The 14,286-nt window shown below is 42.5% G+C and overlaps 1 protein-coding gene across 1 annotated transcript in view; it reads right to left on the bottom strand.

Moving 5' to 3' along the window:
- Positions 1-723: 723 nt before the first annotated feature.
- Positions 724-14,286, bottom strand: part of LOC138185146 (uncharacterized) — a 231,668-nt gene continuing 218,105 nt past the window's right edge. Inside the window, exon 6 of the mRNA XM_069123853.1 lies at positions 724-981. Within this exon, the coding sequence (XP_068979954.1) occupies positions 754-981 (228 nt within the window). The 3' untranslated portion in view covers positions 724-753. The remainder of the gene's footprint in view (positions 982-14,286) is intronic.

The following is a 14,286-nucleotide window of genomic DNA, read 5'->3' on the forward strand; positions in this document are numbered from 1 at the left end:
ATGCTCCTTTCATCGATCATCACCTATATACTCCATAAGTGCGTAAGTATCAAAACACATAAATAACGAGGTAATTAATATTAAGAAGCTATTCGTTTAACTTCACGTACCATCTCACAACGCCGATAAAAGAGAATTTCAAAAATCTCCTAAGATTGCCAAAACTACTCAAAGAACATTACGAAACCTTGCAAGCTCTCACACTTCTTTCCTTAAACTTGTCTCGTACAATCAACGACCCGTTTAATTTATCACGTGATTGCATCGTTCGGATTCGATCGATCTTCTATTCAGACCCCATTATTATTATATTATGCAATCGACTATTTACAAATATCGCGGCCTTCGCGATCCTTCTCCACCTTTTCCCTCCTGGTCAAATGAACTTTTTCCTTTCACGAAATCCTGTTACCTCTGGGACTCCCCCGAGCTTGTTCCGTGGCCCTTGGTCTCTCGTCCTGTTATGGTCTATCCCATTATAATTCCGAGCATGCACGCTCGTCGTCCGTACGTCCTCTAGAGAGATGGAAGAGTGTAAAACGTCGGACACCTGGGCAGAGAGTTTAGCCGGGTATTGTCAGGAGACAAATATGAGTTAATACGTCATCCAGGGACCTATTCAGGGCCCAGCGCCGACGAGAATGGTGATCACGAATTGGCCGGCGTATAAATGTGTTTTAATTGTTCCCCTTCCCCTTTCCCCACCCTCTTTCACTCCGTCTTTCTCTAAAGCTGTCCCACGTTCCCTCTTGTTCATCCAATTCGCTTGTCCTCCACTGTTCCTTTTCTCCATCGTCTCTCTGTTTCGCTTTGTTCTCTCTCGGCCTGGACCCCGTTCGAGGAACGCCGTTCGCGGAGACTAGCCGAGATGTGAAACATAATAAGAGACGGCGTTGAAGAATTTCCTATTATCTTATTGTTGCTCGCACGTCCTTTTGTGCCCACTGATTCCTCGTGAAACGTCGTCTCGTCGTTGCAGGCCTGTGATTTCAGTAGATTATCGCATTTCATGTATAGGGAAATTTTGTATACAGGGAGATCCATTGACATTTGTTAAAATCATAGTTTTCTTCGATATAGATTAATAAATGTTAATAAAGTGATGTTAATGTGTAGTAACTTCTTATTAGGTTGTCCGAAAAGTTTCTTTCGCTTTATAAGGTGATAATAGATGAACAACAATTTCTGTTTTATATTAATTTATTGAATTAGGTACGAGCCATTTCGTCATATTTCTATTATTATGTTCGTGCATAATTCAATAAACTAATATAAAACAAAAAACATTGCGCGTTTATTTTATTCTTATAAAACGAAAGAAACTTTTCGGACAATCTAACATAAGGAATACTAAGACGTATCGATTAATGTATTGAAAAATGTATGGTCCTGCGAAAAAAGATAAAGTTGACGTTCGTATGTCTTCTGCGTTTCTACTTAGAAAAAAAATACCGACATCAAATTATGTTTGTCTCGAAACCATTTAACTTTTGTTTGAAACGCTTTCCCATCAATGATGAACAGCTTCCAAATATTCGCAGTGATCGATTTAAATTAGGCACCTTGTATAGGTGTTAAAGGATTTAGAATGGAAAGTGAGAAGTTTTTAATTATTTCTGTATTCCTGCTTTGACCATTGATTCTCCACAAGACGAAATTTGAACTATGATTGAAGATACTCGAGAAATAGAAGAGACTTTATTTTATTTTTATAAAAGAACAAAAACGTTCTACCATTTTTATATGGGGAACAAGACTACTTCTACGAGAGAACTAGAAAATCCAGAGAAGTAACTTGAAATTTTGCGGTCTTGATTTTCAAAGGTGTTACAAATACTCTTTCTGATATGATTTGCGCGAGAATCGCAATCGAAAACCTGTTAATGACACCGTGGGCAACAACACGTGTTGCTCTCTAACGATAGAACGATACCGCGGATGAAATTGTCGAATAAATTACTCCGAACACTGGACGGGCCGAGTTTCAACTTCATTCGGCTGATAATAGCTCGCGCAAAAACTTGATTTCTGTAAATCAGGATAAAAATATTTGCAGCCTCGTGGTTTTCCAATTTTTTACCATCAGTAGATCCAATTCAATATAATCTTTTAATACCATAATCACAGCTATTGACGTTTCAATATTTTAATCATACTTGCCAATTCTATCTTTCAATTCATAATATAAACGTTCGTTAGCTACACGAAGTTTAATATCAAAATTAACATTAAACAGCGATAATACAGCAATGGTGTAAATCTTCACCATTCGCTAGATTTATTGGAAAGTCTGTAGCGCCTGCAGGAGTGGAAAATTGATCAGAAATTTATTATAAAACATCGGTATAATATTCTATGCTACTCATTTAGTTCATTTTAAACACCGGATAAATCACTGCACTTACCAACCCAACCACCTTCTCATTGATAAGATTCGATTTCTCGATTACGTTACTCAAACGATGGACCACGAACCAGACACACGACCCAGTTTATATTTATCTACGTCAAAAACTGATGACTGTGATTTTCTTAGAAATACAGGTATACTATCTGGAATTCGTAATGAAATCGAGTTGTAGCAACGAGGCGGAACAAGCTCGTACGCCACTAGAACCGAAAGAATGTTAGATAAAGCTAATTTAATTAATAGGGTGGCCGCGTGGCCGTGCATTATGCGCGCACGCCGGGATTAATGACCGGATAAGATTGTTAATTTCACGTCGGCCGTCCATCATGTCAATGCAAAGATATGCCACTGACAACGTGGACCAGGTGTATCTCGCGTCTGTGTGCTAGGAACATTGCAAGTCGCTGGTGCATGAACACGCATGTATATCGGAAACGTGCATACGCGACGAGGACTTCGAGCAGCATAGGCGCCGGTTTTCTGGTTTTTTCACGGACCGATCAGCTTGCACCTTGTTGTACCCTGGTGTGTAATTGACTTTTTATCCGGTTAGCGCTGGCGGGAATTTTCATGCGGAATTTTTCCGAAGACACTGGCGATAAATTGTTCGTATCTACTTATGAACACTTTCGAAGGAGACAGCAGCCTGATCAAGAAGCTGATTGAGCATGGAATGTGTAATGTGAGACTGTGTCGAGGGTCTTGGTGGTACGAGTATTTTGATATTTGTAACTTTTCGCACTCTATGGTGATATAATGGGAAAGATCTCAGTGTATTATCTTTGTTTAATATTTAATTTTGGTAATAAGTTACTAACGCGTGGTAGTCATCAGAGTCGATGAATTTAATAACAAAATTATCAATCACGATTGAAATTCTTGGAATTCTAATAGCTGTGATTATGATATGGGTTGGTCTGTAAAGTTGGTGCAAAAACTGAAGAAAAATTGTCGAGCGATACATTTTCTCAGAATTAGAATTTCATTAAGCAATTTGTCCACTATTCAATTATCAAACTTTCCTTGCACTTAGAGTAAACAGCATTTTCTTATTCTTCCGTTATTGCATCAAAGTTCAATATCATCTCGCATCGTACAATAAATTTAATTGTTCGGTGGGAAATCCAAGGTCGAATTTCAAGATGAATCTTAGCCAGCTCCAATAACTACAGCTTGCTCTACCGAACAACCTAATAACGCGATTAAGTTCAGAGTATGCGCGAGATCTTTGATCTCAATCAACATATAATGTATTCCCTTTGACAAATGTCGAGTGTCAACTACGAGGAACGCCACTTGGAATTCCATTTGTCGGTTCGGATGTTCGATTCCGTGGGATTAACAGCGGAGAAACGTGAAGGGCAAAAAGGAGAAAAAAAAAGGAGGGAAGCGCGATAATAACGCGGCGTAAGAGGTGGTAATGGGCAGGAAACTCGTGTCCTCGAGAAAATAATCTCGGGGAGATTAGGCGAGTCGTTTAGCGGAACAGCACGCTCCATTCAGATGCAAATGTCTGTCAACAGGTACCCGGCTCTGTTCTCCGCTTGCGCGAGATACGCTCTTTTGAGAGAGCCCCGGGTCATCCCATCTCTCCTCTCCCTTTTCTTTTCTCTTCTTTCACGTGTCGGAAATTTTAAAAACGATTAACCCCTCCGCAGAGAGAACGAGAGACTTTCTACTCCAGGAGAATACTGATTCGTCAGCTTGACAAACGCGACGACTCTCGAGCATCGCTTCCAGAAGGTGTTTAACATTTTATATTTTAGACTTTCATCATTCAATGATGTATTTGCGGTTCTTCGGATTTCAATCGTGTTTGTATTGGCACGTTGCGCTTCGTTCCGGCATATCGCGAATATTCCAGCGCGTTTTTTCAGAGCAGACTGGAAATTAAAGATGCTTCGAAGATCAGACCTGCTCGAACAAGTTGGCGAATCGTGGGTATAAAGCGCTTAATAGAAACACGATGGAAACTCGAACGACCATAAATATGCGTTTAATATTGTTCACGAATATAAGTTGAGGTAGAAGAAGGATCGTCGCGATATAGAAATCGTTTTCAACCCTTTCCATGATACAGTTGCCTGCGAGTTATCCCTGCCTCGACCTTAAGTCGAAAATACCACGGATCAAAATGCACATTCGTTCCCGATTTAGGTTTCACTGCGGTCCAATCCCAATTTCATCTACCTTCGATCTGAACCTCGCATGGACTTGTAGCGCTGTTGTAGTGTTAAGTTTTTGTCGAGACTAATTTGTAAGTCGAGCGTGCTGATCTCTTTACCCTCTTTACTCGTAAGAAGAAGAGGAATCACGAGACTGAGTGATAATAGACAAGAGAAATGAACGTATAATATAATTACGTGCAATAAGCGAGTGTTTGGTATAGACAAAATGTATCACACAAATTTTTGTTAACCGTGTTACGTTCTATTTAGTTGCCGACGAGAAGGTAGCGTTGACTGAGGTTTAATGCAACTGGCAGTAAGTTCCACTTTCGGCTAACCTGCTATGTGCGGGAATACTGGCACGGGAGAGGATTAAAGTTGTTCGAAAGTAAATTAACAATGTGTAATGATTTATTCAAATCTTACTCGATTTCGATATTGACAATTGACTGACAGACTGACGGATATAAAATTTTTCGGTTGACAAAATGATAACTAACTCTTCGAATGGTAATTATTCAGTTGACGAACGGTAATTAATTAATATTCGATAGACGAACGGTAATTATTGTTACTGACTTCTCTGAGTCGCTACATTTATTTATATCTGTCGGAGATGAAAAAACGTCGAGGTCTTTCTTTTGAAAATGTTTGGGAAGATCCCCAACGTTTGTTCAAACTGCTGACTTTTTTTACAATTTAAATTGTCTTAATATCGTTATAAAAACATAGTTAGGTAAATATAAAAACATAGTTAGATAAGTTTTTGCAAGATATAGCTTTTAGCGACTTTAACTGCCTTTCACTTCAAATACTGTAAATGCGGTTTCAAACAAACGTTTTAAATTACGTTGATTTAAAAGAAATGGTATTCGTAAAAAGTGTCTAAAAACGTTACGAAAATTGTTGTATACTTGTGTAATTGTGTATATTACACACCGTGATAATACCGTAAGCGCTCCGCTTTCGACCATAATTTCCTGCTATATTTCACCGAAATTCCGATCAGCAGCAATTTCACCGGCTAAGGAAGGCAAAGGGGTCGCCGATAGTTGCAGCGATCGGTTCACCGTTTCCTTCGCTGTTTACGGTTTTTCAACGACTCGTTCAGGCGCGTTTATTCGTCGTGGCGTTCCGAGAAAACACAGATGAAAATCTCACGCGGCAAATGCAAAGCAGTCGCGCGCCTCCGCCTCGTTTCTCGTGTTGCTCGCCCTGAAAGATCGTATCGACGACGCTGGAAACGGGCTAAAAGGGGCGACTAATGCGCCCCGACTTCTAACGAATCTGCCGTGCGATTTAAAGGGGGTCCAGATCGCGGCTGCAAGCGTGTTTCACCGAGGGACGCTCCATAGTCATTGGAATAAGATTAACAGGAAATCGTGGTTCGCACCTGCGCGTCCGCAACCCATCCTCTGGCGTTCGTACGCGAGCCTACAATTATACGCTTAATCTCGATTTATTGTACGCCGTAATGAGCAGCGTCGAGGGTGAAACAGATCGTTTGCATGGAAATACTCGCGGATTCCAACCGGCAGAGAGTATTTCGTATGGGGATTTATTAAAAGTAAGTGGATATGAATGGGCAAGGAGGTAGAAGAAGCGCGAGGGTGTCTGTTCTTGCAACGGGCTTATAATGTGCGAAGATGTTGTGGCGCGAAATAATTGAGTTAATGGTACAGTGCTAAGTCCAAGTCGATACAACGCGATAACGAGATACGATGCGCAGCCTTTTTACTCGTATCTACAGTGTGATTTATTAACTTGCGTGATAAAATATTTCGATATGGAGTGTACGTGTAATTTATTTGCGAGTAATTTATCTATGAACTGTCTCGCTTAGTTAAAACTACAAAAAATCGAAGTTTTATCATTTCATTCGTGTCGTCTAATTTTCTCTGTCTAATTTAAAATACTTGATCCGTATACAGTAGAGTTCCGATTAACCAAATGGAAAAATGCACGTTCGCTGTGACTATTCTTCAGCAATCGTCGCATATCTTATTTCGCACGAATAAAGAAATTACCGTCGCATTCATCCGACAGTAACATCGATACCAAACAGATGAAGAAACCGAAGGAATTCATATTTTATTTTTGTTAATAAATCGCATTAGTATATTATCTACGATGGTTTTTTTAATTAGCTTTTTCGTTTTTATCGTCTCGTACGTATAGTCCAATTATCCCACACGATTGATTATCGAATACGCCAGATAATCGAGATTCTACTGCACTGTGACTTTTTTTAAAAGATAGAAGACGCAGGAAGCTTCAGATGTTTTAACGTATCCTGAAAAATGAATAAATTTAGCATACAACATTTCGTCTCTATTACTTCCGCTATTGTCGTTTGTAATATTATTCGTCTGAGAGAAGCTGCGACATTTGAACCGTATAGAAGCCATATATCGATCGATTTCATGAATTAAAAAGTATGGAAAACGTAAGAAAAACGATCGCATTAGAAATATTATCTTTTTCATTTACCATTATTTACGCCATTCTCTTGCTTTTGCTTCGTGCAAGTAAGAAGCAAGATATATTTGTACTCATGCGATAAAATGAATAAAAAGTGATCAATTTAAGAGGCTCGCTTCTTCAACCAACCAAGCACATTTTCCTTTACAAAATTCGATTACCTTGGTACTGTATATGAGTAGCATGGTAGCGGTGGAGGAGATCATCGGCCCTTGGCCTTGGTGAATCGTGGAAGCATAATTTTTACAGTGACCTCGCTCAACGGAGAAAAGAGAGACTCAGGTATTTACGATGGCACTCGACCGGTGACATGGGTTTCTGAGACCAATGAATTTTAATTCCTCCACGGACCCTGGGCCTCGTTCTTCGGATCCTCTGGGGCCCGTGCCTGGCAGCCCCGCTGCGACACCAAGCCACGATGATTTAATATTTTAAGAAAATGAAAGGTCCACCCTTAATTTAAGCTCGCCGTAGATGGGTCCGTGTTCCTGGCAGCGGGAGACCCAGAAAGCTATTACCCAGATATTCGATTCGACAGTTCGGACGATGCTTTCGTATATACTAGCCCACCCTCTGCCCCCTTTTTCCCACCCTCCGTCTTCCCTCTTCTCAATAATCCCTCTTCACCAGGCTTCCGATGCACCGGACACGCGATCAAGATTCCTAGATCTCGTATAACGAGCCCGATCGACGGCCGAATTTGAGAGAATCGAACGTCATCCAGGGAAACGTGAGGACAGTTGGGAAAGTAGGTTCGGAGTGGATTTTTTCCATCCGAATACATACTGAGAGCAATGGTATTATTATTTACAGCTATTATATACTTTGATCTCTAACGATTATCTACTTGACCTGAAGATGATGTAATAGCTCAAGTTGATCTACTATATCATCTTTGGGGGTTAGTTCAGAGAACATTATAATATCAGAATGATCAAATCCATAAAACTGACAGATTATCGATTTGGCAAAATACACGTAGACTTTCATCGAGGAGGCTAGAACTACCAGATCTATCAAAATGATGGATCACAGATATTTGTCTCTACAATTACTGAAACTAAGCAAGTGCTTTTAGAAAAATTAACATTGACTTTGAAACTGATCATTTTTACATAATACCACTTCAATGACACCGTTAAGATAGTCCGTTGTAAATTCGTCGTCATCTTATTCCATGGTCAGAGAGTTGATCGACGACCTTCGATTTAGACTCCAAATAGAGAAAACACACATTGTTCCAAGAAATATCAGAAGAAATTCGTGCATATTCAAGTTAGTATTATAAAAACCTAACTTCACTGTATAATTTTTCAATTACATAACCATATCATTCCCACAACCTCCCATTAACAAACAACCTTCCCTTCCACACACCCAATCCCAATCCTTCCCACAATCCCAATTCATCAACTAAAAAATGAGAAATAAAAAGGAACCACTTATCGAACGGAAACATACAAAAATGGTTCGTCAACAGGAGGCACGGCTGGTAGAGAAGCACGCATTCCACGCACGTGAAGGGCCCCGTGTTCGGGGCCTTAGGACTCGACTCGTCGCTGAGGAGAGGGTGGACGCTGGCGGCGGAGGAGGGGGCCGCGACAAAGGACATTCTAGGGGGCGATTCCCCCCTCGCTCCTCGCCACCGTCCTGCCCTTTTTCTCCCTTTTTCTCCTTACCTGAGAGACTGCGGGACCACAGAGCCTCTCGGCGTTGCCGGTTCGACGACTCCGAGCATCTTATGGGTCGCACCACTCCCGGCAGAAGGCCTCGAGAGGCCTTATCTCCGGGCCCACGCAACGCGGCACGTCATGCCACGCCATTTTTTTCGATCGATCGAGCTTCACCCGGAGTTCGGCGGTCTTGCGGTAGTCCGCACCTCGGTACCGTCTTTTTCACGTTCGACTCGTTACACGGTATTGTTGCCTGGCAAAGAGACGAGAAGACTGGCCTTTGTGCATTCCACGATGCGCCTATCAATTAAGAGACGCTCGATCGTTCACGGTTTTAATCGAAGGTCACGGTTCACCGATTGGCTCGGCGTGAAACACAAGATACAAAGGGACCAGGCTATATGAATTTGGACTAATACGTGTCACACGATTCGTTGTAAGGTCTCTCTGTTGTGCATGAATCAGGAAGAATTGTTTAAAGGAAGATGAGTAACAGTGCTTTCACATGAAAATACGTGTGCAAAAACCCTTTACATAGTAATTTACCGAGTAATGGTATTAGTAAATTGTCAAGGTACAGCTTGTGGGTTATAAGCTTCTCTTCTACGATTCTACACGGATACCGTGCCGCATATAGCATGAATGTCTTCCTGTATTTTGTTTCTGACCAGGCATCTCGTACAAAAGTGTTCTAAGAAATCGATCTACGAGGTTCGAATAGATATGACCGACGATGTAATGAAAATTTGGAGAAGAGATATTAAAATTGATCAGACAATGATTAACAAATAACAAAGTTCGATTTATAGTAATACGACCATAGTAGTAGAACCCTAAAGGTAGCAATAGCAGTATCTAATAGGAAGAACACTCTCACACGAGGCTCCCTTCCTATATCTCCTGCTAGGGTTCACGCGAGGCATACGCCCCACTTCTCGCGGCCGATCTACCCAATTTCTGGTCGATGTAATTGAAACGTAACCCTATTGTTAAGGCGTAATTGACTGACACCGCGCAGCCTCTCGGCTCGCCTTAGCCGTGCTGACTCGATCGGATCTCGAGCTCGAAGCAAAAACACCAATCAGACAGCCGCGAGCAAAAAACCAGCCTGGTAAAGCGACTAGCTTCTCTCTAACTTCTCCTTCTAACCCCTTCTCTATCTCCCTTTTCCACGATCATCTTCGTTTCACCGTGGCTCATCGTCCCTCGTTGTTATTTCACGGACGTTTCTAACCAAGAGAAAGAAAGGAAGAGAGAAAACCGATCCGTGGCGACAAAACCGTCCCTTCTTCTTCGCAGACTCTGGAGAGACGAGACTTTCCTCCTTCGATTCCTTCAAATCGAACTCGGCTGGACTCGATTTGTCAACCGTGAGGCGATCGCGACTCGTCGTTTTCGTCGGGCTACGTCGAAAAACACGGCTGGTTATCGCGATCGCGAGCAACACGGAGAAAAAAAGAGGCCCGTTACCGTTAGACCAACAGGGTGGACAGGTTTCGGCGCGCAAAACGCGGCAGATATCAAACGACGATAAGCAGGAGACCGTAGGCAAGAAAGTGTCGTGTTCGAGCAGAAGCTTTCGCTGGGCGATCGTTGGCCCGGCGTACGTAACCGGACGGATCGAGATCCATCGGGTGCCAAGCAAAAAGTTAATAAAGATCTCGGACCGACGAGGTAAACAATTCCCTCGTGGCCGCGGTGAAGTCAACTGTGACGATACCTGGTCGAATTTTTGACGATGAAGTTGTTTCAGGAAGGTAGCTGCAAGATTCCTTACGCTTTCGCGTAATGTTTCGTGCGTTTAGAGCGTTTAACACGAGTTTAGCACGATCTTAAAAAAATTTGTTATTGTAATTGAACATTTTTGATCCTGAAGAAATAACCACGCTCGATATTATAACGCGGCTTGTATCTCAGCCAATCATCACTTCGCGTTCGCTTATAACCTCGGCTGACCTTGACTTCGGATCATTCGAGATTTTTCAATAACCATTGGCGTACAAGGGGTATAATAACGTAGCATTTTGTTGAGAGAAACAGCAGAGCTGAACTCAAAGCAATATTCGCGCCTTCGATTGCTTATTACGTAGAAACTTCTTTGCTCGACGATCTTTTTAATCCTCTTTGTATAAACTATCAAAAACTTGATAGTTGACTATTTGACTGTAAATTAAGATTATGCTATATATAATGATTAACAATAGATATATCGAAACTAGCCTGCAAACAAAAGACTCCCAATAAGCGACAATAAAATGGGTTAATAAAATCATGTTTGATACTTCATTAGCTTTCTACATGATATCACAGACGCATCCAATTAGCTCACAAAGCTACCCTTACTGGACCACACAGCTCCCTTATCTTCGCTCATCCATCATCTATCGAAACCCAAAACGACTTGCACATTTTCTTAACAACTTCCTGGCACATTCCGCAACAACTAGAAAATTGCCACCATCCGTCACAATTAAATCTCACTCGGCTGATATCCTGGCAGACCACGCCTACCCACGTCTTCATAACATTCAATCGAAGAAAATTCATCGGCCAGATAATAATGGCGGCCAGGTTGCGAAGCACGTGTTTAAAGGACCTTCGAGCTTTCGAAGGCCGAGCCACGGTGTGTAATGGAGTAACCCGAAGCACGCGGCGCTGGAGGGGATATCTCTGGCAGGTATCTCTGGCGGACAGACGGACGACGATGGGGTTGAGAATGGAAGCGAGAGACGATGGACCGACCGGCAAGGGTAGAGGATTAATTAATAACGTCGGTAATTGGACTCCGTTCGATCTAAGATAGCTTGTATAGCCCCTTGCTAGGCTTGCATACCGCGGGGGATATGTGCTGCACGGTTGAATACGCTCCTCGACTCTTGGCCCTATGCAACTCGGCCAGCCTCGAGCTTCTTAGCGGTCACGATCCTTCAGATGACCCGTATTTCCGTCTGTTCCCGTTAACGTTCGGTCATTTGGGACTGGGATCGCGTCTTCCAGCGATACTCGAATCAATTGGATGCTTTTCGTCCGCCAGGATCCCTGCTCTGGTGTTCTAACCACCTGCTGAGCTGCACGAATTCTGAGAGAGACCTGTCCGAGGATATTCGTTGCGGAGAAAGCAAAAGTTCCAATGGTTTAACGGATTATCATCTTTGAGGAAGATAGAGCGGTATGTTTCTGCTGTTTCATATCTTTATGAATGCGACTGAGGAAATTCAAACTTTAACGAAAGTAAAGTTGCTTAAATCACGAAACCTAATCGGAGATTTTCTGACCATTTGTCAGGATTTTTGTCAACTGTTGGTAACAAAAGCACATTGTTCCTGGTGGTTTTGTAAAGAAGGTATAGTACGTTAATAGTAGGAGCAATTTCACGAGAAAAGTTTAGTTATCTTTCAGTTAGTTATTATTGATTATAATTATTTATTCAATCTATTGAAGCACAATGTGTTGAATAATAATATAAGCGTAATTGTTGACAGAAACTAAAGAGGGTGAAATAATCAGTGACAAACGTGATAATAAAATTAAGAAGCTACCTACAAACACACGAATGCATAATTTCCACGAGAGAATAGTAAAGAAGACAGAGGCACACATACATTTGTATTACTACGAAGAAATAGTACTAATCAAACAGGGCAAACGATATGATCACTGCAATGGATCTTTCGTATCAAGATTGTTCCTCGATCAGCAGATCGTTAATGTCTGAAAGCGGAGCTCCAGGTTTTTGCGGGTGTAGAAGTTCTCCGCGAAGTCACGCGGCTATCGAAGCGGCGCGTTTTTGCGAAACCTCGGATCGTCCATCGCGATACACGGTGGCCTTTGCCTACACACCGTGTCGACGAACCTCGAGTCATCTTCCTTGTGTGTATTAATATCAGTAGTCGAGATAGAATAGCCACGATTACCGGTAAGGCAAGAAAATAAGATCGATGACAGGGAACATTAATAGAGTCCGTACACGGACCCGGTTGGCGTCATTATCGCTCAGAAAGGAATAAGCCCATTCGGTCTCTCTGTAATTTCAATCTGATCGCGACGCGTTGTTCATCAACCAGGCGAAAGAGAACTGAACCATGGTTCGTGAAAATGAAGTCATTAACGGTCTAATTTTCGTCTTACGATTGCGCCGGATCGTGTCGGCGCAAAAAGAAGGGGAAAAGATTCGCGATAGGAAAAAGGGGACGTGTTATCCGGCTTAATGGCCTCTAATTATATTTAAACCGCGTGATGGGATCGATCAGCCACCTGATCAAGGACGAAAAACCCATTCCTTGCGTCGCGTCGTATTAACGACGATAGGTCTTGAGAAGACATCTCGCGTAACTTTTTCTACGAGCGTGTTCGTGTGGTTGTCATCGTCATTAACGCGATCCCGGTTGCCGCGCCGGTGTATATATGTATAAGGCAGTCCTCGTGGTGCGTTTATGCGAGGTAAACAGTGCGTGGACGTGATTTAATTGAAAGCTGAGGTGCAGCTCGACACCGGCGGTGCAGCACCGCGGCCTGGGACTCGTTCTATGAGTCAGAGTGCAGAAACAGAAAGAGAGAGAGAGAGAGAGAGAGAGAGAGAGCTTCTCTCAGTCAAGAAGTCCATTGACTTGCCGAGTGACGTAAGCAATTAGTGCGCTGTTTTGTTTGCGCGAGTACACACGGCTTAAAGTTGTTTGAGTTCGAGTTCGAGTGGTGCACGGTTAGGCTCGGTGACTCGCCTCAAACCCTTCTTCCAACAACTTACTCCCCCACCTCGACGGAGAACCTTCCGCGACCTCACTCTCTTTCTTCTGCCTTCTTCTTCCTTCTTCTTCGTCCTTTTTTCTCTTCCTTCACATTCTACTCCTGCCCCTTCTCCACCGAGTCAAGCCAAGTCTTCTGCTCAGCCTCTTTCTGCTTATTCTTCTCCCTTTCTTGTTCAAGTCGTTCCGTTCTTCTTCTGCTTTTTCTTCCCTCGATCAGACCCTTTAACTTCTCTCGCGTTCTCTGTTCGACCTCTGTCCACCTTTCTATGGTCGCTTTGTCTCTGCCAAGCTGCTTGTTTCCTCGCTTCCCTAAATCCACCACAAGGCCTACCAGATAGTCGAAAGTCGTTCTTTTTTGAATATGAGTCGTGTAATTACACTGGATTCTCGAGCTGATCTTATAAGCGGATTTCATTAATTACATCCGCGATTGGATCTAGCCAGCAGCGTTTTTCCACGCTGCCACGACGAAGTTTGACGTCAATTGAGAGAGCTATCGATATACTTGTCCACTGTTTTTCACGCTGTAAGCCAGCAAATTCGCTTTTTCTTCGTCGTTTAAATGCGACAGTATCGTGTCACGACGTCGATACTCGAGAACACGCGTCTTTTAACGTCACCTTTGCAGTCACTTCTTGTCGATGAGCTGGACACTCGATCAAACGGGGTCTTTAACGAAAGTCGAGTTCTTCAGAAAGCTATTCGACTGTCAAACATGCCGCACCTCAAAATCCCTCAAGAAGTAAAACTCTACGAGATCTCCAATGTCTCCAAACTATGAATCAATAATTCTTCCATTGATTTATCCT

The sequence above is a fragment of the Bombus flavifrons genome, chromosome 11 (assembly GCF_040668555.2).
Source record: "Bombus flavifrons isolate JBK064 chromosome 11, iyBomFlav1_principal, whole genome shotgun sequence".
NCBI classification, from domain to species: domain Eukaryota; kingdom Metazoa; phylum Arthropoda; class Insecta; order Hymenoptera; family Apidae; genus Bombus; species Bombus flavifrons.